Raw genomic sequence first — 26,373 nt, 5'->3', positions numbered from 1 at the left:
ATATTTAGGGTGATTCATTGTGGAAGTGTAATGCCTAGAGAAATGTGTTTCTTGTCTTATGTCTTTCACATGTGAAAGCATAGCCTGTCTGTACTTCCATTATAGAGTGCTTTCTTCCTTGTTCTCCCTCCTTCCAGTCAGCAGTTTTTACTGGACTTTCCCTTCTTTCTCAGCTTTTCTAGGCTTTTTGTATTATTTCTTGTTGCTGAACTTTCAAAATTGGCACTGTAGGTAATAAGAAATTAATAGACATTGATTCTAGGTTAGAAACCAATGAGAGTTTGGAGTTCTTGGAAAAATCCAAACCTTAAAAAAAAAAGGCTGAACTCTAGTTTGAAAGTTCTCCTTAGCATCAGCATTGCTGAAAATAAATCAAACCCTTACAATATTTTCCATTACTTTATATTCTATTGAATAAAATTTTTCTATCAAACTGCTCAGAAAACATGCTAATTTTCTCAAGTAATTATTTAGTAGCCACGTATGTCCTTTGGATAAGTTTCTTTCTTTCTTTCTTTCTTTTTACTTTACATTTCTTTAGTATGCTCGAGCAGATGAACTAGACAAAATGCAGAAGGAATACCTGGATGGTGTTGCCAGTTTGACAGCCTTTGTTGATGAAAGCAATAGAAAATTCTCAGCACCTGTAGAAGTTTCCTTCCTAGATGTCAAGATGTTTGTACAAGACTTAGAAGTAAGTGTCTTCATTCCATTCTTTTCTTTTCCTTTTATAAAAGAAAGGTGTGTAACTATTTAATTCTGAGGATAAAGCACAAAAATATATTAGTATGCGTTTCCATTATTACTCTTCTTCACTAGTGTTACTTTTGTATAGTTTCTCCTATGGCGAATCTAAATCCTTGTGTTCTATGAGTGGTATTTCTAGAATACATTTCCAGAACACTGTCCATCTGGATATTTCTTTCTGTTTAGTTTCAAATCACATCCAGGTGAGCTGATTTGATACCCTTTGGCACAGTTTGCATGCATTTGAATTACGATTCAAGCCTCACAAATTCAGCCAGGACAAAAATTGGAATGTATATCTCACATCACTTGGTAATATGCTTGTATCTCCCATGAATGCTATTGTTGAAAATTTTCTTGAAACATTTGTTACAGAATATTAAACAGAAATTACCTGCCATGGAAGCTCAGTACAAAATGGTCACAAGAACAGTACAACTTGTTACAAAAGAAGTTTCCCAAGAGGAAGTACATGAAATGCTTGCAACTTTGACAAGGATCAAAGAGCAGATAAGCAAGGTTGCAGAATACATTTTTCTACTATACATGGTGTTGACTGCTGAACTAGTAACCAGTAAGCTGCACGAGAAGAAAGAAAGAAACAAACAAAAAAACACCCAGGGATATGCATTTGAGCAAATGAATGTCTGTAGTAACAATGGAGTGAATTAATGGAAGAGAAAATATTACTTCTTACCTCAAGACTACCATCTTTAAATTTATTTTATTTTATTTTATTTTATTTTATTTTATTTTATTTTATTTTATTTTATTTTATTTTATTTTATTTTATTTATTTTTAAAGTAATGCAGTACTGGGATTGATCTTAAAAGAGACAGTTACCAACTATATAAATTACATGTAAATGAAGCTACTATTTATTGAATTTTATTACCTTTTTAACAATTATTTTTCTTTACAATGACCAAAGGTTAAGGAATATTCCTGTGCCCTGCTATATGAAAGTCAGCATCTGCTGTCTCCACTGGAAGAACTGGAGAAACAAATAACAAATTTCTATGAATCTCTTGAAAAAGTCAATGAAATAATTTCTATTCAGGATCCTGAAAAACAACCTACAATACTTCTTAAGCAAAAAGCTCAAGTAAGTTTATAAAAATACTAGAACCCATGGTTTCTCAATTCAAGATGCAAATATGAGATCTTTGTTGTGAAAATAGGACTGAAATGTTAGAAATGTAAATATGATATTTACATTTATATATATTTGCTTTATATAACATTATATATATATTACATAATGTATAATATTATATGTGCTGTGTATTATATGTTTACATTAGTGTGCTTTATGTATACATACGTAAAAAATATTTCAAGCCTGCAATGTGAAGAGATTGTCAACGAGAAGAGTCTTCTTTTCCAGTGACTTCAAGCTTTGATTGTACTTGGGCAAAAAAAAAATGACCTAGTGAGTTCGACTGTTCAATCATAACAGCCCTCTTCTGTACATGAACAATGCAGTCTTCTGGTTAAGAAGCAGTCTGAGTACTCTTTTCCTCTTTCCTGATGTTGCCCAGACTCAGAATCTCAGAATGTCGTCATAAAATTTAATGTTTCTTCTGCGGTTGTTTGCCATCAAGGAACTTAAATCTTCTCATTTATATGAAGGCTACTGACAGGAAAGGTTAATTTGTTGAAAGGCAAGATCAGTCTGCTGTTGAGAGTTGTCATTCTGATGTCTATTTTCACTGTAAAATTATAATTGTAATATAAATACAGACATCATGTAAAATCAAATCACAGATTTATGCATTGACCTGTATTCTACTAAGCTATCCAAGCTAGCTTTGGCACATGTCTGTTTGTTGTTGTTGATGTTTGTTTTATTTTATTTTTTGTTTTGTTTTGTTTGTTTATTTTACATATAGCTAGAACTCTATTTTTCATTCCATCTAACATTTTCTGTAGGCTTTTTTTTTTTTTTTTTCAAGGTGCTTTGACTTTGTCCCTTCTATTCTTCTTGTAAAAAATATCATCCTGTTATTTTGCCAAACTTTTCTCTCCTTTATTCCTGGCCAGGGTGGATATATGTTTCTTTCTTTCAGGATTTGGTAGCTTATCAAGAAAACTGCAAGAAAGCTTTGTCCCTCATTGAGAGAAATAGTCAGAGTATCCTGCAGTGCGTGGCTTCTAGTGAAACGTTGCAGCATTTCCATCAGTCAACATTTCAGAAGAAAGTCACACAAGTTCAGATTACTTTTCAGGTACTTATGTAAAACCTTGGTGCATATTTTTGAAGTCTTCTTAATATGCAGCTGACTCATCCTGCCATATCTCCATTTAATTGCTATGTAGCTCTATAGGTAACAAGTGGTCAGGGGAATAAGGGTCATCTTCTCCATGCAGTTATTCAAAGGTTAGCCTGCCTCAGGCCTTTTGAGAAACCTGGGATTTAAGGAGAATTTTCACATGTCTCAGGCTCCTTTGAAACAAGCAATTGAGAATCGACCCACTAGCTCTGCGCCTTTTTTTTTTCTCCTGACTTTCTTTTCTTGGCTAATTATTTACTCCTATATTCCCACACATTCACTTTAACATAAAGCATTGAAGACAGAAAGATTTGCAATTGCTGCTATTGGTCTGGAGCTTTGTTTTTCACCAGAAAATGCAGTGGATCATGAAGATAAAGTCAGAATTTACATTTGTTAATGTAAAAATGCAGTTAGGGCTACAATCCACTTTAGTTTTAGAATTCTTATTAGAATTATTAGAACATTATTATTAGAATTATTAGAACATTACTATGTTATTAGTAATATTGATATTTTCAGGGCTACTTAGTCCCAGCCTGTCACGAACTCAAACATTTTCTTGGGTGATCTCCAGATGCTGGGTGCTGTTAGATTTATTTTCAGGCAATTATTGTTGTAATTGTTGTAATGTATTGTGGTATAAGGCTATCTAAACTGAATTTCAACCTGCAGACAATCATCTGTCAGTAAAGAGTTGTACCTGAGAGGTGGATTTCAAAATTTATATTGTATTTTGTGTGTTCTACTTAAAGATCTATAGTTTTTGATTTACCATTTAGAAATCATCTAAGTTATGTTTGTGTTTACAGAGGCAGATACAATTTTCTTGATAAATTTACCATGTTTAAACATAAATTATTCTGGTTCTATAAGGATGGACAGTGATTTATCTCTGGGCTTAAAATATTTATGGATCTGAAAATTTGTCTTTTCTCATGTAAAGACTACATTCCTATATGATTTTATTATTTTACACAAATTTATCTGGAACCTTTAAAAAGGCTTAGCAAGATGTTTAAACTGACAGCTACGGATTTGATTAGCTCACTGGGTAAAACTATTGTAATTCTTTTACACTGGGGTTAGTAATCAGCAAGGATAGTAAAGTGTGTGGTTAGTACACAGTGTTGGAATTACCCTGGTGCAGCTGAACTGGTGAACTGTTCATTTGTCCTGTTAATATTTATTATTTGTTTATGGATTGTAACTGCTGGTTGATGCAGTGCACCAGGACAGAATGCAAGGCAAAATAATAAAGAGTGTGACTAAGGTTTCAAAACAAGAGAAGTACAAACTAAGCAACAAAAACATAAGTCTCTTTTAAGTAGCCTTTTAGATGGTTTGACATGTGGCCTACTAGAGTGATTATTGTTCAAACCCCTAGGTCAGATCTGTAGCATGGAACTTGTTGGATGCATAGGTTAAACCATATTTATCTGTCTATTCCCTCCTATCCCCTCCCCTCATTTTTTAATCAGGGGTTGGTGCAGAAACTGGTAGTCTGATAAAATGAGAAATGCAATGACACACATTTAAACAAAACAACAACTGTTTTACGTTTGAAAGCAGTCTTTGGGAAATAAATGTTAGCCAAATGACTTAGGCATTCTGCAAGTATCACAGACATCTGTATTGAATAACTATCCAGTTTTAATTGAATCAAGGATGACATTAGGGTGAGTCTTTGTATAGGTATTAAAAACAGGGAAAATGGGAACATGAAAGGAAGAAGAGGAGCACCTGTGAACGAAATGTATTTTTAAGAGTGACACCAATCAAATGCATTTTTAGGTAAGATTATGGTAAAAGAGTAAATAAAAAGCTGTGGAAAAGTGCCAACTAATTTTCTTTGTTTATAACTCAGAATATGATCAGGAAAGCTGGTGAGTGGAGAAAAAATATAGAAGCAAATAGCCGTTTGATGAAGAAATTTGAGGAGTCTAGAGCAGAACTGGAGAAAGTTATACAGATTGCCAATTGTTGCTTAAAAGAAAAAGGAAATCCTGAAGAACTTCTCAGGAAGCATAGTGTGAGTACATTCTCTAATTTTCCTCATGGAAATCTTTAAGTGCATGGGCCTGGAGAACAAGTCCTACGAGGAGCGGCTGAGGGAGCTGGGCTTGTTCAGCCTGGAGAAAAGGAGGCTCAGGGGCGACCTTATCGCTCTCTATAGGTACCTCAAGGGAGGCTGTAGCGAGGTGGGGGTTGGCCTGTTCTCCCACGTGCCTGGTGACAGAATGAGGGGGAATGGGCTAAAGTTGCGCCAGGGGAGTTTTAGGTTAGATGTTAGGAAGAACTTCTTTACCAAAAGGGTTGTTAGGCATTGGAACAGGCTGCCCAGGGAAGTGGTGGAGTCACCATCCCTGGAAGTCTTTAAAAGACGTTTAGATGTAGAGCTTAGGGATATGGTTTAGTGGGGACTGTTAGCGTTAGGTCAGAGGTTGGACTTGATGATCTTGAGGTCTCTTCCAACCTAGAAATTCTGTGATTCTGTGTGTGATTCTGATATAAATGAAAAACCTATTTAATTTTAAAATTGACATAGATTTCTTAGATTTCTTCCATATTTTGAAGTGATACAGACCTGGTCAATGTTAAGATTTGGAGAAAAAAAAAAAAAAAAAAAAAAAAAAGGTTAAAATATATAGATATAATAATCATCCCCCTTATTGGTGAATGTAAGCAACCAGAAAGTGTGGAGAGAGGAACCCCTTAGACATGAAGGTTGGTTTTGCCTATAGAACTGGTTGGAGTGAGAGCATTAATCTGTGTTTTGACATCCACTGCTGGGTTTTCAGAGGAATGAATATTCGTTTGTGTATTATAACAATTACTTACACGTGTGGCTTTAAAAGCTATTCTAGTTAAAACACCATATCATTGTACCGTCTGAGTGCCCCAGAATAAATTAATTTGCTGGACTATAAATAGATAAACAAAGTTTTCCTTAGTTCAAACTCTACTTCTTTGATGTAACAGATGTGACATTGAAACTTACAGTGTATGTTAAGAAACTTCATGCTAGCAGGTTATCATATCAATAACCAGTTTTGTCATCTGACTTTTCACCTTTCACTTCAAACTCAGGAATTCTTTAACCAGTTGGATCAGAGAGTCCTAAATGCCTTCCTGAAAGCTTGTGATGAACTTACTGACATCCTTCCTGAACAAGAGCAACACAGCCTGCAGGAAGCTGTAAGGAAACTCCATCGGCAGTGGAAGGTTAGTGACATTGAATGATTTCTCTGGACATTCTAAGTCTTAACTTGGGAAAGTTTCTGCTGAATATAGATTACAATAAATAAATAAATAAAATAGTTGTAGTCTTTGACTTCTTGTACAGTTGGAGAAAAATCTGTATTTTACTACACTAGATACACCTACACCTACAAATACCCTCCTGAAAAAGCACTGATAATTTAAGTGGTCAAAATTCAGGAAATGAGAGAAAACAATTATGAAACCTTAATTTCTTCCCCTGTGTACAAGCATAATGATACCTGTGTTAAGAACATTTGTTGAGTGTAAGTGCTAGCTTTTCTTACTTTATGCTGATATTGGACGACTGCAATTACTTTCCCAACCTTAGGAAAGCAAATTTGCAAGAAATCAGGCTATCAGTTTACATTGAGTCTTCTGCTAAAAACTCTGAACAAACAGAACAAACTCAGACAACTGAACAAACATTGCTCATAAGCTGTAGAATTTTTGCCTCTTACAAAAGAGGTTTCAGGTCAGAGTTGGAATGAAGAATGAGTGGGTTCTCACTGGCAGCAAAAAGGAACCTCTGAAAGCAGGCGTGAATACAGGTTCACTATTATTTTTTGTTTTTTTTTGGGGGGGAAGTACAAGTATCTTGTCAACAGCCAAGATTTCTCTGAGATGTGCCTTATAAATACATATTTTGGATCCCACAGACATATGTCTTTATCATCTTTCTAAAAGACATCTTAGATCTAAAACATCTAAGATGCCTTGTTTTCTATATTAGTTGTTAGATAATTTATTTGCAGTTACTTCACACTGAGGTTAATGGGTGTATTGTTATATTTCTGTGCTTGTTTATTGCCCCTGTGGGAATGTAGGATCTTCAAACAGAAGCTCCATATCATTTGATTCATTTGAAGATTGAAGTGCAGAAAAACAAGCTTCTGGTCACAGTGGAGGAGTGCAAAGCTGAACTAGTTCGTCAGAACAAGGTGCTAACCAGAGAAGGCAAAGAAAGGATGATTGAGGAACACATGGTATGAACTATACACCACCAAGTGGGCATGTATAGAAATACATCTGAATACAAATGATAAACACATCTGACCAAATCAAGCCACCAAACACTGTGCACAACTGAATCAATTCAATGCTTTGGACCTTTCATTAATAAATAAATAATAAATAAAATCATTTGGAATTTATCCTTTCATGCTAATACCTAAAAGCTTAGTAGGAGCATGTATGACCTAGTAGCATCATGTATGACCAGTTTACATCAAAGATATAGATATGCTTTGTGATTTCTGCCAATTATATTATTATTGAATTTTCTGCTTTTTCTCCCATCAGCTGTTCTTCGGTGACAAGGGATCTTACCATCTGTGTGAGAAGAGACTACAACGGATTGAGGAACTCTGCCAAAAACTTCCAGTTTCTGATCCAGTGAGGGCTACGTTGGAAAGTAGCCAACGAATCCTGAAGGAGCTGAAATCCCAGATAGACAGCACATACGCAAAACTAACAGAGCACTCAGACACCTGGAAGGGCTATAAAAACAGGTGTTAGCCCAAATCCTAGAGGGGTCTGGTAGTGCATTATGTGTGATCACTCCTCAAAATGTCATTATAGATCAGTACCATGTAGATCAGTACCATGTAAAGAATGATAAATCTGTGTTCTTGACTTCAAGCTAATTATATGTAGTGATTCTACAAATAATAGTGGGGCTTTGAAGGTTTTATAATTATTAGCTTAAATTTAAGAGGTTGCCATTTAAGAGTGGTAATCATTGTCTTTTTTCCTTGCTTTGCATTATGACAGAATCACAGACTATTTTGGATTGTAAAGGACCTTAAAAATCATATAATTCCTTCCCTCCTTCCATGGGCAGGGATACCTCCCACTAGATCAGGTTGCTCAAAGCCCCATCCAACCAGGCCTTGAACACTTCCAGGGACAGAGCATCCACAACTTCTCTGGGCAACCTGTTCTAGTACCTCAACACCCCCTGAGTAAAGAACTTATTTGTAATGTCTAATTTAAATCTACCTTCTTTAAGTTTAAAACCATTACCCCTAGTCCTATTGTTACACTCTTTGAATGAAGAGTCCATCTCCAGCTTTCCTGTAGGTGCCCTTTAGGTACTGGAAGGCTGATATAAGGTCTTCCCGGAGCCTTCTCCAAGCTGAATAACACCAACTCCCTCAATCTGTTTTCATAGGAGAGGTGCTCCAGCCTGTTGATCATGCTCATGGCCCTCCTCTGGACTCATTCTAATAGGCCCATGTCCTTCTTATATTGGGGACCCCAGAGCTGAATGCATTATGTGATGTTTTATTTCAGATTTTCTGAATTGGCAAATTGGATTTCATCAACAGAAAGAGAACTAAAGAAGATAAAGGAAAGTGTCAGTGATACTGCCAAATATGAGCAGTTTAAATCATCTGTGGGGGTGAGCTTATATTCTAACTAAACTACACTCATTGATACTGGGTCTCTGAATAAAACTGTACTCTGAAGCATTGCAATTGTTTTAGTGTGGAAACCACGGATAAAGTTCTGCTGATTTTTAGAATTCTTAAAAATATTCCCAGGACAAAATTCCATGTGCAGCAAATCATGGTGTAAGTCCCTAATTCTAGAAATTCAGAGAATGGCAGGTCCCTTTACTAGTATATTCAGACCATTCAAAATATAGAAGCAAGTACACTAAATACTTACCCCTCATTCTGCTGCATGTACAGTTAAGAGTGCAGTGCAAAGAAAAGCCAAAATTTCTGGACTGGGTGTTTTTGAAGGATCAAGTTATTGCCCTACATTTACAGAACATTTAGGGAAAACTTCTATAATAAGACTTCTCTTCTACAGTAGTATAATAGGGGAGGCAGAGATAGTCTACTATTCACTTTTGCATTGGTGAATGGTAAGAGAAATAGTAGAACGGTTTAAGATTCAGTGCTTCTAGTCCTTCAAACTACCTTAACTTTTTTTTTTTTTTTTTTTTTTTTCTCCACACGTTAGAAGCCAAAATAGGAATATCACATAACATAAAACTTTGTGTGAAAGTCATGAACAGTTTGTAAAGGCCAACTGTGTAGAGAAATAAAATTATTTTTATTTATAATAAAATAAATTGCTTGATAAAACAGAAAGATGGTTAGCTAAATGGGTGTTTCTGCTCCAAAGAGTCTAATTTATTCATGTAGTTTACCTGCTGACAGCTTTACCTGCTACCAGCGTTGATATAAAGATATAAAATAACTACTGGATGGAAAGATTGAAAAAATATATATTAAAATGGAAGAAGAAATATGTAGAACCTTATATCATACGATGTTTATGTTTGAGAAATTTAAGATTTAAATCGTAACTAAGAAATTTGGTCAATATATGAAAAATGTATACATATTAACTATCTATCCTTTTTCTATAGGTAAAAATGCTAGTTTGTGAGGAAAAATAATTCTACTGCTATTTTATAGAACACAGTTCTGTAAAATCTGTGGAGCAAATGCAAGACACTAGCCACTGATTGGAACAAAATAGATAGAGTATGTGAGCAGAAAAATTTTACGTTTTTAGTGTTTCAAGATAAGAACAAAAATAGTATGTTTATACCACTAATCTTTGAACTGATGCCATGAATGCAACTCATTAATATATTTTACTTACTTGAAGAAAATATGTTTTGATTCTTCCACAGGAAATCAGGCAGCATATTAACAAGCAAGGAGAAAATCACAGCTGGCTGAAATCTAGACTTGCTGTTCTGACATCAATATGTACTGATACGGAGGCCAAGAAAACAGAGGATGAGCTGTGTAAACTTTCCAGTGACTTCAAGGGACTCCTGGATTTGCTGGCTGAGGTACAGATTGAGGAACACAAAAAAATCTCCATTTACAGTGTCATGTGAAATGACATCGATCATGGCTTCACAAGTTTCCTGATATATAACATATATATACATATATATATATACACATATAACATATATATATATGTGTGTATATATATATATATGTATATATGTATATATATGTTAATTACACTGGAAGCATTCAGCAATGAAAAAAATAAACAAAAAACATTTGTATGGTCTGGGTAGCAAAGCTGTGAGACAAGCAGACAAAAGATACTAACAGTATTATAATAGTTTTATAATAGATCCTTTTTATTTTTTGGTCAGAACTGGAATGTGTCCTAGAAAATAAAATATTGATAGAATCAAAATGTCAGTATTTTTAGAGGCAAAAAATAGTTTTCTAAAATCAGTTCTTAATTAACATTGGGAAAACCTATCAACAGTTGGATATACAACTTGTTTTTAATCTTAATTTGTGTATCATTTATACTGAAATAATAAAGGAAATACTGTGAGGTGGTTTCAAATCAATTAGATTTCAAGCATGCACTGAATTTGCAGAAAAAGGCCACAAATATCTGAGGTCTGAATGGTAATGAGATACTGGAACTGCTGAAATCATGGGAAGTTTCTAGTCAATAAGAAGTAAAACTTCTCAGAATTCACTGAATTCTTGAGGTTTGTGGGATCTTAGTGATCTTACCACTTTACAGTTTTCACAGTAAGAAAAAAAAAAAAATCAATTTGAAAAATAGTTCAGTATAGAGAAAGGTTTCGGATTTCACTGTTAATGTCAGTCCTTGTGGAGACCTCATAAGTGTTCGAAATATGTAAAAGTTCCATGTATTTAATAAAAATTTTCTGAATTTCCATCATCAGAAAAGTATGTTTGGAAAGTTGGGGAGAATCAATGTTATGATTTCCAAGTGATGTCAATAAATAAATAAGATATCTTATTATTTTTAGATATATATATATATATAAATGTATATATATTAAAGTACTTTTGCTTTTTGGAACACAAGTTCATGAAGCTACTACAAGAAATTAAGAACTAGAATCTAAACTTGTTTTGAATCTAAAAATGTAACAGAACAAAATATCCCAAGTTGGAAATGGTCAACAATGACCATAGAGTCCAACCCCTGGTTCTACACAGGGATACATAAAATTAAGCTGTATGTCTAAGAGTGTTGTTCAAACTCTGCTTGGACTCCAGGAGGATTGGTGTCATGACCACTGCCCTGAGGAGCCTATTTCAGTGCCTAGCACTATCTCTCTATTTAGACAGCTATCCACCTTATGTCAATATAGTATAGTATGGTATGTCTAAACAAGACAAAGCTCTCTACAGTCATATTTTAAGGCTACAATCACTCACCAATGTAAAGGTAAAGGTGTACACTAAGAATTCTAGAGATATAAAAATTTAGACAATTCAGTCTTTACAATTTTTAAAGACAATATTGGAAGTCTTTTGTAAAACAATTCATTTTTTTACAAAAAGTAGTCCACTTATATACATGTCCTTACAACATAAATTTGTCTTTTAACATGAAATACATAAAGTTATCATTAACTGTAGATTGAAAAGACATTAGGCACTCTTGGAGACTGTGTTCAGTACAAAGAAGAAGTTAAAAGCGCAATTGAAGAGTTAATCAACAACTCTAAAGAAGCCCAAGCAGAGGCTGAAAAGATCCTGGATACTGAAAGTTTGTTACAAGCTCAACAACTACTGTTTCATCATCAGGTAGGGCAATTTCTCCATATATGTCCATATTTGATTTTTTTTTTCTTTAAGGCAGGAGGTATGTAATTGCTGAACTATGTAGCCATAGCTCCATAGCTCCAGCAGCATACATGTAGCTCTCTCTATCAAAGCTTGCAAGAGTCATAACCAGGCACTATGATTTCTTGCCTCTATTTTATCTGAACTCTTTGGTGTTTTAAAAGCTGTTGTATGTGTTAAGGTTCATATTGTTCTTTCAATATTCTGCAATCCTTACTCATCATAGGATAGGTAGTAGGAACAATTATATTCTCCCTGAGTTCTCACACTACTCTATCCCTTTTTGTATAAAGCCTGTTATGTTGAAAAAACACTTCAACAAAGAACAGAGTAGATTTGACTGGGCAAAACTTGCATAGCAAGGTTGCTAATGGGTCAGGCACGTTAGGAAAGGGGCTATAGTCTTAGGAGTTTCTGATAGTGTTATAAAGCAAGCTGATATATTGCTTTAATCAGTCCAAGGCTCCAACATGTTCTTCAAAGGATACAGAACAGAAGCAGATACTTCAAGGCACTCATGAGGAATGCACACACTTTTGGGTACTGCTGCAGTTGCTCGACTGTTGCTATTTCTTCTTTCTAAAACATTTATTTGGATGAATAGCCATATATTGTCTCTCTCCCTCGTCCATTTCTATGACACAGGAGGTGCATACACCTTTTGGAATTCATGTCATATACTGTATGAGTATATGTGACTCAAGTAATACTTGCACAGTTTATTTCTCTGTCTATTAATTTCAGTGCACACCCATTGCAAACCACAGAAAGTGGTTTCAGTGTGCCAGTTTCCCAAATGAACTAAAAAGTCTGATCATTCCTGTTGGATGAATCCTTCTAGCAAAGGACTAGGAGACTCCGTGCAAAGAGACAAGATGTGCAACAGCAGATTTTCCAAGCTAAACAGTTGCAGATTGAAGGTGGACTGCCAAGCACAATGCAGGAGGATTTACTAAAGCTGGAAGGAACACTGGAGAACATGCAGCAGACTATGGAGAAACGTGAAGAGCAATTGCAGGTGGGTCATTGCAAGTAGAAATAAAAAAAAAACATATGCTTTATTCTTCTCCATTATTATTTTTTTATTAATAAGAAAATATATTTTATATAATAAGTCAGAACTTTCATTCTCACCTTTAAATCTTGATCCTTGAGGTTTTCATCATCAGTGTCTGCATCAAAACTTCTTGAATATTCTAGATACTTCTAAATAAAGAACTAGCATTTTGTTTGGAAATGTTTAAAAGTCCCAACTTTTCAGTCACAAGTTTAAGTAGACATCTATGAATTTATTTTCTGGATGGGTTAATTATCACCCCCAGTTATTAAAGATGACGAGGACCTTTATTTGAGAGTACTAAGGCAGATTGATAGAGTAAAAATACCAATGTTGTGCAAATATAAGCCTCACAACTACTGTGTGGAATACAAGTTGTCATCATAAATCTGGAGAAGGAAATAAAAAATCACAGAAAAATCAAGTGGAATACTTTCGGCTGTATAACTAATCACTGACTGAAAAATAATATGTGAAACAGAGCCCAAATAACTTCTTAAAATAACAATTTATTATCAAAACTATTTTTTTTTTCTAAAGAATCCTATATATGAAACCTTAATTTTGCTTTGCTTTACTTCAGAATCGAGAAAATATTTGTTAATTATTTTGTCATAATTAATTTGTCATAATCCTTGTGACTGGTAATAAAATGCTAGTCAATAAAATATTGGTCAAAATTTAATACAATCAAAACTAAAAAGATATTTATGTCCAAGGAAAGGTTTTATTTCATAAAATCCTTTTAGATATTACTGACTTCCTGACACCATAAGCGTAAGCATCTGCAGTCATCACTTCAGACTTAAAGGGCATTCAAATATAAGTTTTAAATATTTCTGTCACCTTACATATTGAACGGTGTGTAAAATCAGTGAAGCAGTGTGAAAATGCAAAGAAAAACTCTTTTTTTGGGTTTCAAAACAGTTTCATCTGTAGAGTAGGTGACATTTCAGGAGAAATTATATTATGTTAGATTTTTTTTTTTTAATTTTTCTGTAATTTGAACTGAAATTCTTCTAATTCTTTTTTTTCTCTTTGTCCTTTTTGTCTTTGTGTGTTTTCTTGTTTGTTTGTTTTTTCCTTTTTGTTATTGTTTTCTTTTTGTAGGTCACAATAAATAAATGGGAGCAGTTTGAAAGGGACAAAGAAACAGTTGTAAAATACCTTAATCAAGCAAGCTCTGCACTTGAACGTATCTTAAATTTTAGCAGCTTAGAGAGCCTCTCTTCAGAACTGGATCAGACAAAGGTATTCACTGTATGAGATACAGGAACTGAGATATCTTTCTGCCTTTTTTTGTTAACATGTTCTGAGCATATTGCATACAATATTTTATTGTTAATGCTGATATTGTTAATGCTGTGTATACAGTTTAGAGACTACATAAACTTCAGAGGTAAAATATTCTCTCTTAAAAACATAATGAAGAATTACTCAAAATCTGCATCTGAATGTATAAAATGATAAAATGGTAAAATTATTTTAAAGACTTCCCATTTTATGCTTGGTAATTGTCTATACTGGTAAGCTAAACAGTATCAAGCTCTGGCACGTCATCATTGATAGTGTATTCCCTGGCAAAGTCATGTGTGTGGCTTGTGGCAACTAACACTCTTCTAGCCCTGAGGAGACAAAAGAGAATTCCACTGTATGGAACCTATAAGCCATAACATGCCACTTGCCCTTAATAAAAGAAAATTATCCCAGCCCATTTTATTTACTAATATAGAAGTAATATAAGTGATCAACTTTCCATAGTGCTGTGCTTTTCATGACATTTTTACCCTGTGGTGAACCTGATATCGCATTATATCTACCCTGCTTTTCTCTGAATCCATTGTTCTGTAGCACATTTACTACGTATGGAAGAAAATAGCTATTAAACCAAGTGAAATTACAAGCTACAAGATACTACAAAGTCATCTCTTTAAAGGGTAGTGCAATATTATGCAATATATGGTTACTGAAAGCATATAATATTCAAAAAATTATTTAAAACAATCAACAACAACAAAAAAATGAAGAGCTATAAAATAAATTCCCATTAGTTGAGTTAATACCTTTTGAACATACATAGTTTTCCTTTCCAAATTTCATTGGATAGAGTTTGTTAAAATGAATATTTATTAAATGCAACATGAAAATAAATTGGTAGGTGTTTTTTTCTGTGCATTTACACATTCAGAATATACATATGGGACACACATAACCCTGCGCAATACTTTTTTCCAAGAACAAACATTGAGGACAAAAATATTTTTTGAATATATAAAACTGTACGTAATTGTATTAATATGTCTTTCATTCTTACAGGAACTTTCTAAACATGCTGAAGCCATGACTGTACAAGCTGAGAATTTGGTGAAGAATTCTTCTGAGATACATCTTGGTTCAAAGAACAAGCAGTCCCTTCAACAGCAGGCAAAATCTATCCAAGAACAAGTGAAAAAAGTAGAAGTTACTCTTGAAGAAGAGTATGTTCTTAATAAATCCTAATATTTATTCTCCACTATAAGATTCAATCAGATCTCTAGAATCCCTTGCCCAACATTTTGTGTCATCTCATCAGCTCTGTCATTTTCAGCTTGCCATGACATAACTACCAGATTATAGTACCAAATATGTCAAAAAGTTAATATGTACAAATAAATTTAATCTTTGTTTGATAATACATAATTTATAAAATCATTGTAGTTACATTTAACCTGTCACGGTTCTTACCTTTAAGCCCCAGTCTTGTGAAGAAGGGATAATTAATCTCATTCTTGAGGTTCTATGATCTTTTAGAAAGAAAAATCTCTGTGCAAATATGAGAACAGTACCATATTTGCCTCAATTTTCACTTTTCCATTTTCTCTATAGAAATGTCAAGTGCCTTTATCTTAGCTGAATGCCCAGATTATTTTTTTCATGGGCAATATCAAAAGCTGCTTCTGCCATCACAAATGAGAAGGCATCATTTGCCAAATTATATTTAAAAGTGTGACATTCAAACTACAAGAAAATGTTGTTAAATGCTGTAAATATTTGTAGGTTTCAGTATTTGTGAAAGTCTCATCCCTTCTCCTAAGTAATCAGAAGTTACTCAGCTCAGTGTTACTCTTCAAGAGTGCTTCAGCTTTTGACATTTTTCTATATACACATGCACTTGTATGCGTGTATGAAATTTGTATTTTTTTTCCATATTTAAGAGCAGACTCACAAAAGATGTCTTAGTGGATTTACTATGTAGATTAATTTATTACACAAGTTTAAGAAGACACCATGTGGTGGAATACCATGTATTCCATCTGAATATGAACAAAAGACAACATCAGCATTACTGTTTTGTGTTTTTTGTTTTTGTTTTTTCCTCTATTGACCATTGTCATGTCAGCATGTTGGTACGAACTTAGTTGGTACCCTTTTCTCCCTGATGCAGAAGAACACCTTTAAGAACAGAGAAGAGCTGTAAAATGGAACATAACAAGGCTGTGCAGCAGATGCAACTTTCTGATTATTGTTGGTCTATTTTTTTTATTTTTTATTTTTTGGATACCATTTTATGCAAGTGTATTAGAGTGATTTGAAATCAAATATTCTACCGTATCTTCCTGAATACTTTATGAAGTTGTTTTTTTTTTTTTTTTTTTCGATGTTACTGAAAAAGCTTGTATGATTTTACTTAATTTTGATATAGGAAATTCATCCTTCCAAGAATTAATATTCACTTTTTTTAATAACATGTAATCTAGTTTTAAATGGAAACCATTGCTGATATCCCTTTTTGATCCCTTTTGGTATGGAACAGGTTTAGTTGAATGTATGAATTATACAGAATGTCTGTGATACTGTGATATGACAGATAATAAAGAAATAAATCCCTTCTGCAAAACCCATGAATATATACAGCTCTCTATAGTTAATCTGCAGAACACATAATCAATGTGTAAAAGATATGTTGTAACTCACATTAATAAAAACGTTGGCCCAGTAATTTGAAGGTATCCTACATACATATATTATGCCAGTGAATAGGAAGGGGAAATTTTTATTTTGAAAATAAATAAGAAAAAATAAAAAGGCCATTTTTACTTTTTTTCAGTGCCATCTTTTCTTAGCTTCCTCTAGCATTACTGAGGGGAAAAAAAAAAATCAAAACTTTAAAAAAAAAAGTTTTTTTGATTTTTTTTATTATTTTGAAGGCTATATTTAAAAGGAACATATATTTTGGAGTTTTGTAATATTCAAACTTTTCTAAGGAAATTTTCATATTTTCAGTGAAATTTTCATATTTTCAGTGAAATTCAGTGCGTATTTTACAAGCTGTGTGTAGGACCCACATTAGTACTGGTATCTTTAGATTGGTTTTACAGTAAAAAAATTTCTACACTGCAAGTTAATGCTGTTAGGTCTTATAAGGGTCTTAGACTTCTAACTTGTGAGGAAAAAAAAGGTGTGTGTTTTGTTTTTTTTGCTCTCCAAGATATATGTGAATGTCTCTCTCTCTTTGACATATTTATAATGGATGGTTCAAAACATATAAATATATTAACTTTGAGGTAGTTGTCATATCTTTTGATTCTTTGTCTCAATATGAAATTATTGCCTCGGAAAACACAGGTGTCCCCACTATGGCTAACATAATGGTTTGACATCATGTGCGCAGTCTAAGAGAGAGGCAAGTTTGAATTTAGGTTCACATCTTAGTCTTCTAAAATCAAGAGTTTTTAAAATGCCCTTCCTTTAGATTGAATTAGTTACATTTTTATTCTAGCAAGAATACAGGGAGTTTTAATATATTAAACTTTTTATTCTCTCTAATTAATTTGGTTAATTTTAGTCTTAAAAGCATGGAAATGGTGAAAAACAAGTGGGATCTTTTTGGCAATAATTTTGAAGCTCTGTCCATCTGGATAGCTGAAAAAGAAAAAGAACTGGAAATTTTGGAAACAACATCGTCTCCTTTGGACAAACAAATCAGCCAAATCAAGGTGATTAGTTCTTATTATGTTTAGCATTAAAATAAAATTATATGTCCTTTTTTTTTTTTTTTTTTTTTTTTTTTTTTGATAGAGGCCAAAACGGAGAACAGAATTTTTACACGCTTCCTAACTAACCTGAAATAGTGATGACACTTGGTACATGAACATGCAAAGGAGTAAGGTTTCACATAAGCTAAAGAAAAATTATTCTGACTTCTCTGTTAGTGCTTAGTGTACACATATGCAGCCTTTATGTGTATGATTAAAAAATATATAATAAAAATAATAATCATTTAATTTATACTCTTTTCCTTATTTTTCCTGAGCAATTTCCATTGATGTAGAAAATAGCTACATATATAAAAGGTCTCTCTCTCTATATATATATATACATATTTTTAAATATATAACTTCTACTAGGTATAGATCTTGATTTCAATCTTGCAAGCAAAAGTTATAACATGATTTATGTTTTATCTTTTCTTGTAGAATAATAAAGGAACTATTGACTTTAGTAGCTTGTAAATCTGCATTTATTGCTATTATATTTACACTGTCCTATATTCTGTGTACATTCCGGTAGACATAGTCTTTTAGTTTCTTGTTGCTAAGGTACACACTGTCCCCAAGCATTTCCATTTCTAAAGGTCTGCCTTGAAATCCATCCAAAAATGAAAATGTGCCTTCTCTGAAGTTTTTGAAGTTACATGTTTCTAAGGGGGCAGCCTTTTTTTTTTTTTTTCAACATGTTTTTATACTGAAATTTTCTAAATGTGCTAACTACCTATCCTTCAGAAAGTGCAAAGTTGTGCAGCTGCTTACAGTTAAGGACCAGATTGACACTAAGTCACTAGTTCATGTGGACCAAACAAAATAAATACCTTGATTTCTTCACTGAAGAATAAAACAATGCTTGATTTTTTTGCTTTATTGCTGCATCAACTCAAAAACATCTTCCTTTCAAATACATGCATTTATTCCACTGGCATGCATTGTCATCTATCCATAGCTGTCAATAATTAATAGATAAGATTCCAATATTTAAGACAGAAAATTATATTAATGTTGCATTACAGAGTAAAGACAGTTCTTGTATGTCTAAATTGAGCCTCTTTAAGCTCTATTAGTACATTTAAGCCAATGCCCCAGAAAGGGTTTTCCTTGCTATTTATGCAGATAAACAGTAATTTTTGCAATACATTGCAAATTTCTGAAAATTCCGACACATTTTTTCTTCATTTAAACATCATGCCAGAAAGAAAATGGCCAGCAGATATTTTTTTTATAAATGTTTATAAAACAGTAAATGGACACAAAGCAGAGAACACCCTTCAGATAAAGCCTAGAGCATATAATTGTAACTCAGGTAAACAAAGCAGCTGTGTAAACTGTGAAATGAGTCATACAACCTCAGATATGTGGACATAGCTACAGGTCTCCTTCAGTAGCATTGTTCTGTGCTTGATTTTGAATAAATTGCTATGTGTTTGTTGCAGGTTTCCTGTTAGTTTAGTTTATATCACAGTGCTAATCAACATACTTAGTTCATAATTTCAGGTACAGAATTTTAGTAAGGACTACTGCAGATGAAGAGAATATAGTGTGTTCCCTGACATCTTTGGCTGAAGTGATTAAAAAACTGGTGTCAGCTGAACATAATTATCAGGCATAATAGTGGTAATTTTTTGCTTTCTGTGACATTGATTGCAAAACCCCAATGATGTCATCAGAGCCAGATTTTCACCTACACATTTTTCTGAAATTCCTGGTGGACAAAATGACAGCTATCACAAGAAGATGCCATAGGTGGCAGGCTTAATGCGAGTTTGAAGGCTTCAATTATCCACCTTCTTTTATGTAACTGAGTGAATTTAACTGAATAGTGTGGGAGTAAACAAGTGCTGCCTAATTTATATCTACTGGATTGTTAGATGATTTCAGCTTCAGGGATGTAATTCTAGTATTTTTCCTCTGCGTCATATTCTCATTAAAAAAAAAAAAAAAAAAAAAAAAAAAAAAAAGGTATTTTATAATCTGAATTAATTCAGCATATATTGCATAGACTCTATAAATGCTTCCTGTATCACTTTTTTTTTTCTTTTTTTTTTTTTTTCCTGTACTGTCAGCCTGCTAATTCTAGACTCTGAATGTTGCAGAAAGATACTTATGAGATATATAAGTAAGGCATCATATTTTTATCACAATTATACCAGAAGGTGGACAATTTTAATACCTTTGAGAGTGCATATTCAGGAAAGTTTTAGGTTGATGTCATGTACGTACATATCTTAACAATGTTATATCTAAGAATCTTATTGCCACTTTCAATTCCAATGGGCTCTTTAGGCTCTCTCAATTCCCTCCCCAGTGCATGTTTTTCGCTCCTTTTGAAATGAACTCCAAGGACATGCTACATCTGCGGAATTTAAAAGAATTCTGTCCTGAAAAGAAAATGTATCTCCAAGTTCACAAATGTTTTTTGAATAAATAACCACCAAATATATAATACCACAAGTTTATGTCTTGCATGTTATAGGTTTCAGGTTTACCTCTAATTTGCAATAAAAGTGAGGAAAAAACAGAGGAAGCTGTTGTCATGAACTTAGTGAAATATAAAGCCAGTGTTACTTAATCTTCATGCATTTAGTAATGGATTTAGGAGACAGCTGAAAAGTGCCAAAGACTGTTATCACCATTGTTTCACGGTAAATGAAATTTATACTGTAATGTGGTTCTTTATTTAATCCTCTGCTTGGGGAGTGCACTCATCTTACCACAACATCTAATTTCATTTATACTTTACTACACAATAGAAATTTAAATTAGAATAGGAAAACAACCTCTATTGGTTCTCGAATCGTAGTATGTTTTATTTTGTTAGTGCTTGAAAATTTATTAAAAGCAAGTAATCGGATCATAGGGTTTGATTTCTTAACAATATTGTTTTCAATTGCACATTTACTTATTTCTTCTTACAAATATTTTGAATCCTCAAGAGAATTGCATATTAATTTGCAAGATTCGAGATGGTAAATTATGAACCATCTTGCCTACTGATGATAATATGCACCTCAGCAAATTCTAATTCTTCTTCATGGACACTGTTTTTGTGTCAGGCTGAATTTTAAACCTTTTCTATTGCTAATCAAAAGAAAAAAGGGAGAAATACAGGACATGTTAAAGAGTTTCATAACCAGTTATTTCACGAAGTCAATGAGCTCTCCTCTCACATTTTAAATTAAGAATATTGGTAAGAATATTGGTAAGAATATTCCTTCACAGAAAGGAAGTATAAAATGTTATTCTAATCATTAAAAACCTGTTGTGCTACTTTATTTACTATTACTTTACATTTTAGGTTATTAATAACGAAATAGATGGTAAAATATCTGGAATCTCAAAACTAGAAGAGGAAGCTGAGTCATTTTCCCAGTTTGTTACCTGTGGAGAATGTGCCCATATTAAAGCCAAACTGACTCATATCAAAAGGTATTGGGAAGAGCTAAGAGATCATGCACAGAGATTGGAAGGAACAATCACAGGGAATGTATCAGCACAGCAGAAATATGAAGAATGTCTGAAACAGGTAGACAATCTACTGGGCTATTTGCAGCAATTTATTGAATTATTCAATTTTTCCAAAATTAAATATAAAATACCATATTATAAGAGAATGCACTAGAATGTATGAGTAGCTTTGTAAGGCAATTGCAAAACTTCCATAGGTAAATTTTTGCTTTGAGTGATTTAAAACGCAAGTTCAGGAAGACATTAAATTATACATACTCAAAAATTTATACTGTCTCTTAGAAAACCTAAGTGATTCTTCTGGATGGAGAATGGTAACATGTATCTAGTGTCTAGTTTATTTGTATAAACTACATAATTCCAACCTAAGATTGTTAGTATGTGAATATGATACATCATAAGGGAATAATTTGGATATTATTAGTTCCAAGTAGCAGAGCACAGTTAGCAACTTTTAACTAAAAAAACATCCAGAACTACAATAAATAAATAAATAAATTTGATATAATATTCTCTTGTCACTAAATATTTATAAAATGTCATTTGAGGCATCATGTATGTTTCATGAAGCATCATGTATATTTCTTGATAATTTTAGGCTGTTTTATCATTATTACTATTTGCTTCCTTTTCTTCATAGGTGCAACAGTCAGTGTCTGAATTTGAAACTAAGTTAGCTGAGCCTCTCACATTATGCAGTTCATCACTGGAAACGTATGGAGCCCTGCAGGATTGCATGGTAAGCATATGGTCAGTGAATCCTGCCACTGAGTCCAGGGAAATGGAGACACAGTGAGCTCCTCACAGAAACCCTAGTAAATTCTGGACCTGCATCTGCCTGATGCCACACAGCCTGGGATGGAAACACGAGGAGGCAGCAGCAGCCTCTTGGGGTAGGCAGCCCCGGAGAAGCAGCAGCTTTCCTCTGCTACTTCCTCTCACCATTTCAGACAGGCTTGGATGGCTTTCTCCCTCCTCTAGAAAAAAGACCACCAAAAGTATTAATTGGGCCTTCAGGTTTTAGCTTTTAATTTCATATGCCATATGAATATTTCAATAGAAGAAACAAGTCTGGTAGGTGTTGTTCTATTGTTCCTCAAGGATTTTTATGAAACTTAGGTTTTGGAATAGAGAGGTTTGTGATTGAAATAAATAAACAAACAAATAAATAAATAAATAGAAGTGGATCTTCCTGGAAGCACTTTTTCTTGGGCTGTGCACAGACTGAACAGAGCTTTTCAGCAGACAATTTTTTTTTTTTTTTTTTTTGGTGCCCATGAGTGTTTCAACATTTGGTTCTGCCCATTGCAAAAGGAAAGGGAAAGTTGGACTGGTATTCAGACTACAGATAAGCCCAAATCTCAGTGAACTTGGTGTATGCAGCATTTTTTTCTGTGTCTATAAGTACATAATGTTTTTCCATGATAGTCATTGTCTTCCTTTCTGAGAAAACTTTGTAAAAATGCTTAGTTGTATATTGCAGAATAATACATGTAATTTCCTTTTGAATTTAGTGGTAACTAATTGCAAAGTCTCTATGCAAGGAAGATCTTAGCCGAAGCACTTCAAAAAAAAGCTTGATATTTGTTCAGGAAAAAGAACTAGCATATAGAAAATTCATTCAGACAACATATGTAATCATTATTGTTACTGGCTTTTAAACATTATGAATATACTGAGTATACTGTTGTATTCCTGTCCTGTCCACAGGATCATGTTGATCCAATATCTTAATGTGAAATTAATTATTATTATTATTATTTAGTTTAAATAGCAGCAGTGCTGTATAATACGTATTTATCCTATATATGATTTATTCCATTATGGTCATTATAACCATAACTGTTATTATTGCACACCTGTAAATTGGAAGTTCAGTGGTATTAAATGTATTTTATTTTGTGCTTTTCTAGCTCATTTTACCACTTTTGATTTGTTTTCAAGGGAAGAAGTTTCCCAGCCCTTTAGTACTGGCAACACTGGAAAGTCTAGTCAACATTGGATGCCATTTCTATGAAAAGGCGCTGACAGGAGTCAGCTATGGTTAACGCTGACAGGAGCTTACTGTAACTGTTGCCTATTTCTCCCTTGTAATGACATGGGTTGTGGCAGTCTTCACAGGCTGGCAGGAGCCTTTGTTGTTACTGTATCTGCATAAGTTAAAGCAAATGTTTTCTTTGGAATTTGGATCATTGCCCTACACGATCATGCTGTGTAGTGTGCCAGTTCAGAAGATCTGACTGTTTCATTTATGACTGTTTTTTTTACTTTAACACTTAAACTCTACTTTAACACTTTAAGACTTAGGAAAGTCTTTTCCCACTGTAAGCTAGTGGTGATTGATATACTTGGACCCATGTATCTAGGATAGATGTGAGAGAAGCTTAATTTATACAGTAGCTTCATGATCTGGGGGGTATGGCATTGCTTCAAACTCCTGGTGGAAGTATAGATTTATTTTTTTTCCCACCTTTGTTACTGTAGTTTTGCTATTAACGTATACAACTTCTCTTTCTTTTACATGTTCATTAGGACCTTTGTCATACTGTGGAAAAACTGGGCAACACTCTGGCCTCTCTCTCAGCCTGTGCCCGAAAGGTAGCCAACAAAGAAAAAACTGCTCAGGAAGTTACAGTGTTACAGCAAAACTATGAAAAGGTGCTAGAAAATGCTAAAGAGAAGCAGATCTTACTGGAGACTCTCCTGGCTCGGTGGCAGAAGTGAGTAAGCTCCTATGTCTGTTATGATGGGTGCAGAGATCTTTCTACAGTCAGTCCATGATATGATGGGGAAGACATGAATTGATCACTATGTTGTGATTTTCTTAGGCAGGAGAAAGAGCTCTCTTCTTTCCTGGCCTGGCTGGAGGGGTGTGAAGCTGCAGCCAGGCCTTCAGAGCAGTATGTTTCTGCTGACAGAGTTAAGGTGGCAGGTGAACTGCAATCTCTGCAGGTATGTTTCATCTGAAAGATCATTCCCAAGATCATTCCCCTACATATCCTAGTTTGTTTCTGTATCATCTAAAGGATGTGCTTGCTCAATTGTCATCTGAAAAGTCACTTGATTCTGGACTTCGGAAATGTTTTAGGGAAATATTCCTATTTTTTTCTTGTTTTATCAAAAAAAAAAAAAAAGTCAGGAAAAAAAGTTGTTTGAAAATATAGAATGTCTGCTCAAGAAGAAAATATGTCCTGGCATATCCTATATATTTATCATTGGTCTGCTTGCCAGAGGATCTTTACTCTAGAGAAATTCCTTTATTAATCAATGTTACTTTCCTTTTCTCATATGAAGAATGTTGGTGTGACAGCAAAATATTCAGGGATGTAGAATTCACAAGTCTGATTTCCTTTTGCTTTTTTAAGCGCAAGATTTTCATCCTATTCTAACATATACATGTATTTTTCCTGGCATTTGTTTTTAGATTAACAGGGAGCAGTTGGACAGATGTAGCATCCTTCACACACTCCATGACACCAATCAATCCATAATTTGACTTTTAAATGAATGAAGGGAAGGAAAATTACTATTTTGTTTCTTTGTTTGGGCCAATATTTCCTCATAATTCTGATGCTGCACAGAAAATATGTTGCAAAATTTACTCTTGATTTTAGTAATTTTTATCGGACAGTAGAGCTATATGGAAAGGTCACACTTTGTCCTAAGAGAGAGAAAGGAAAACAGTTTTTGATGAATCCTTCTTGAAATACAGAGGCAGCTTTAGCTATCTGAGAGATATTGAATACCTTTGTGTCCTAATGGATCTCAGTTCCTCCAAGTATTTGGAGCTCATTCACTTGTTTCACAGTGGTTTTATTAGAAAGCCTTAGTTGATTTTTTTTTTTTTATGATTTATTGTTATTTGACATAATATGATGCCATATTTAATCTAAATTCTGCACATTCCATTGTTTTCTCAGGATTTGAGAGCAGATTTTGAGCCTCATGCTTCAGTCTATGCGAGCCTGTTACAGTTAAATGAGTCACTGTTCCCAACAGCTTCCAAAGAGTGTGTGAAAGCAATAAAAGATAAATTTAAAGAGCTGGATGAAAGGTGGAAAGCTTTACCACAAACTGTCGATAGAAGGTTTGTGCCTCAGAATGTTTTTTGTATGTTGAATGAGAGTAACCAATACCTCAGTTAGGAATCCCAGTCCTGAAACCCAGTTTTACAGTATTATCATTAGGAAAACAAAGATTTAAGGGTCACTTTGTACACTGTGCTCCTAGGAAAGGGATGTGGGGAATCCTACAGATTTATCATGTTGCCTTTTTGGGATAAACTCCCCTGTTTCTTTGATAGAAGATGTTTATTGCAAGGAGTATGGTGCCAGAAATGGAGATAGTATTTTGTTTCCTCAATTACATGTTCTCAAGTGACTTCCTAAATTACTTCCGGAATCTGTAATATCTGCTTTTCATTTCTTCAGTTATATGCTTTACCTTGTGAAAAGATGTCTTTTTAAACCCACCTTGGGCTTAATTGTTGGGCTACTGGCTAATATCAGACTCAGGAACATTGCCTCCTTTTCAAAACCATGTCATACGGTATTGTTTAGATTTCATTTGTTTTGGTGATGAATGTACATATTTTGCTATTTGTAAAATGTCTTAAATAATAGACCCTGGTCAATGACAATATTTTTTTTAGGTTCTTTATCAATACAATTATTTTACAATATAACAGGCTTCTTCATAAATTTTCATGTTGAAAATCACATAGAGAAATTTCAAAGGGAAGTCTTGCAATGGATGAATGGTGAGGCCTTTTTTAAAGCAAGGGTTTAGAAACTGAGGTCTGCTACATGCTGAATACTCCTCTAGACATGTTCTTTCTTTGAATTGTGTTCCTCTGACTCCAGCCCCACTTCAGCGAAAGTTGAACATTCAGCTACTCATCCTCTGCCTACATTTATAAGACATTTACCTC

At 33.8% G+C, this 26,373-nt stretch overlaps 1 protein-coding gene across 1 annotated transcript in view; it reads left to right on the top strand.

The window, feature by feature from the left end:
- Positions 1-26,373, top strand: part of SYNE1 (spectrin repeat containing nuclear envelope protein 1) — a 257,346-nt gene that overhangs the window by 42,918 nt on the left and 188,055 nt on the right. Inside the window, 20 exon segments of the mRNA XM_032185747.1 lie at positions 542-694; positions 1,123-1,266; positions 1,680-1,853; positions 2,818-2,976; positions 4,889-5,053; positions 6,112-6,246; positions 7,110-7,268; positions 7,585-7,793; positions 8,578-8,686; positions 9,938-10,102; positions 11,685-11,852; positions 12,733-12,909; positions 14,059-14,199; positions 15,265-15,425; positions 17,774-17,924; positions 21,274-21,501; positions 22,084-22,182; positions 23,976-24,163; positions 24,272-24,395; positions 25,364-25,530. Of these exon segments, the coding sequence (XP_032041638.1) occupies positions 542-694; positions 1,123-1,266; positions 1,680-1,853; positions 2,818-2,976; positions 4,889-5,053; positions 6,112-6,246; positions 7,110-7,268; positions 7,585-7,793; positions 8,578-8,686; positions 9,938-10,102; positions 11,685-11,852; positions 12,733-12,909; positions 14,059-14,199; positions 15,265-15,425; positions 17,774-17,924; positions 21,274-21,501; positions 22,084-22,182; positions 23,976-24,163; positions 24,272-24,395; positions 25,364-25,530 (3,176 nt within the window).

The sequence above is a fragment of the Aythya fuligula genome, chromosome 3, assembly GCF_009819795.1.
Source record: "Aythya fuligula isolate bAytFul2 chromosome 3, bAytFul2.pri, whole genome shotgun sequence".
NCBI classification, from domain to species: Eukaryota; Metazoa; Chordata; class Aves; order Anseriformes; family Anatidae; genus Aythya; species Aythya fuligula.
This window is presented reverse-complemented; position numbering and strand designations above follow the sequence as displayed.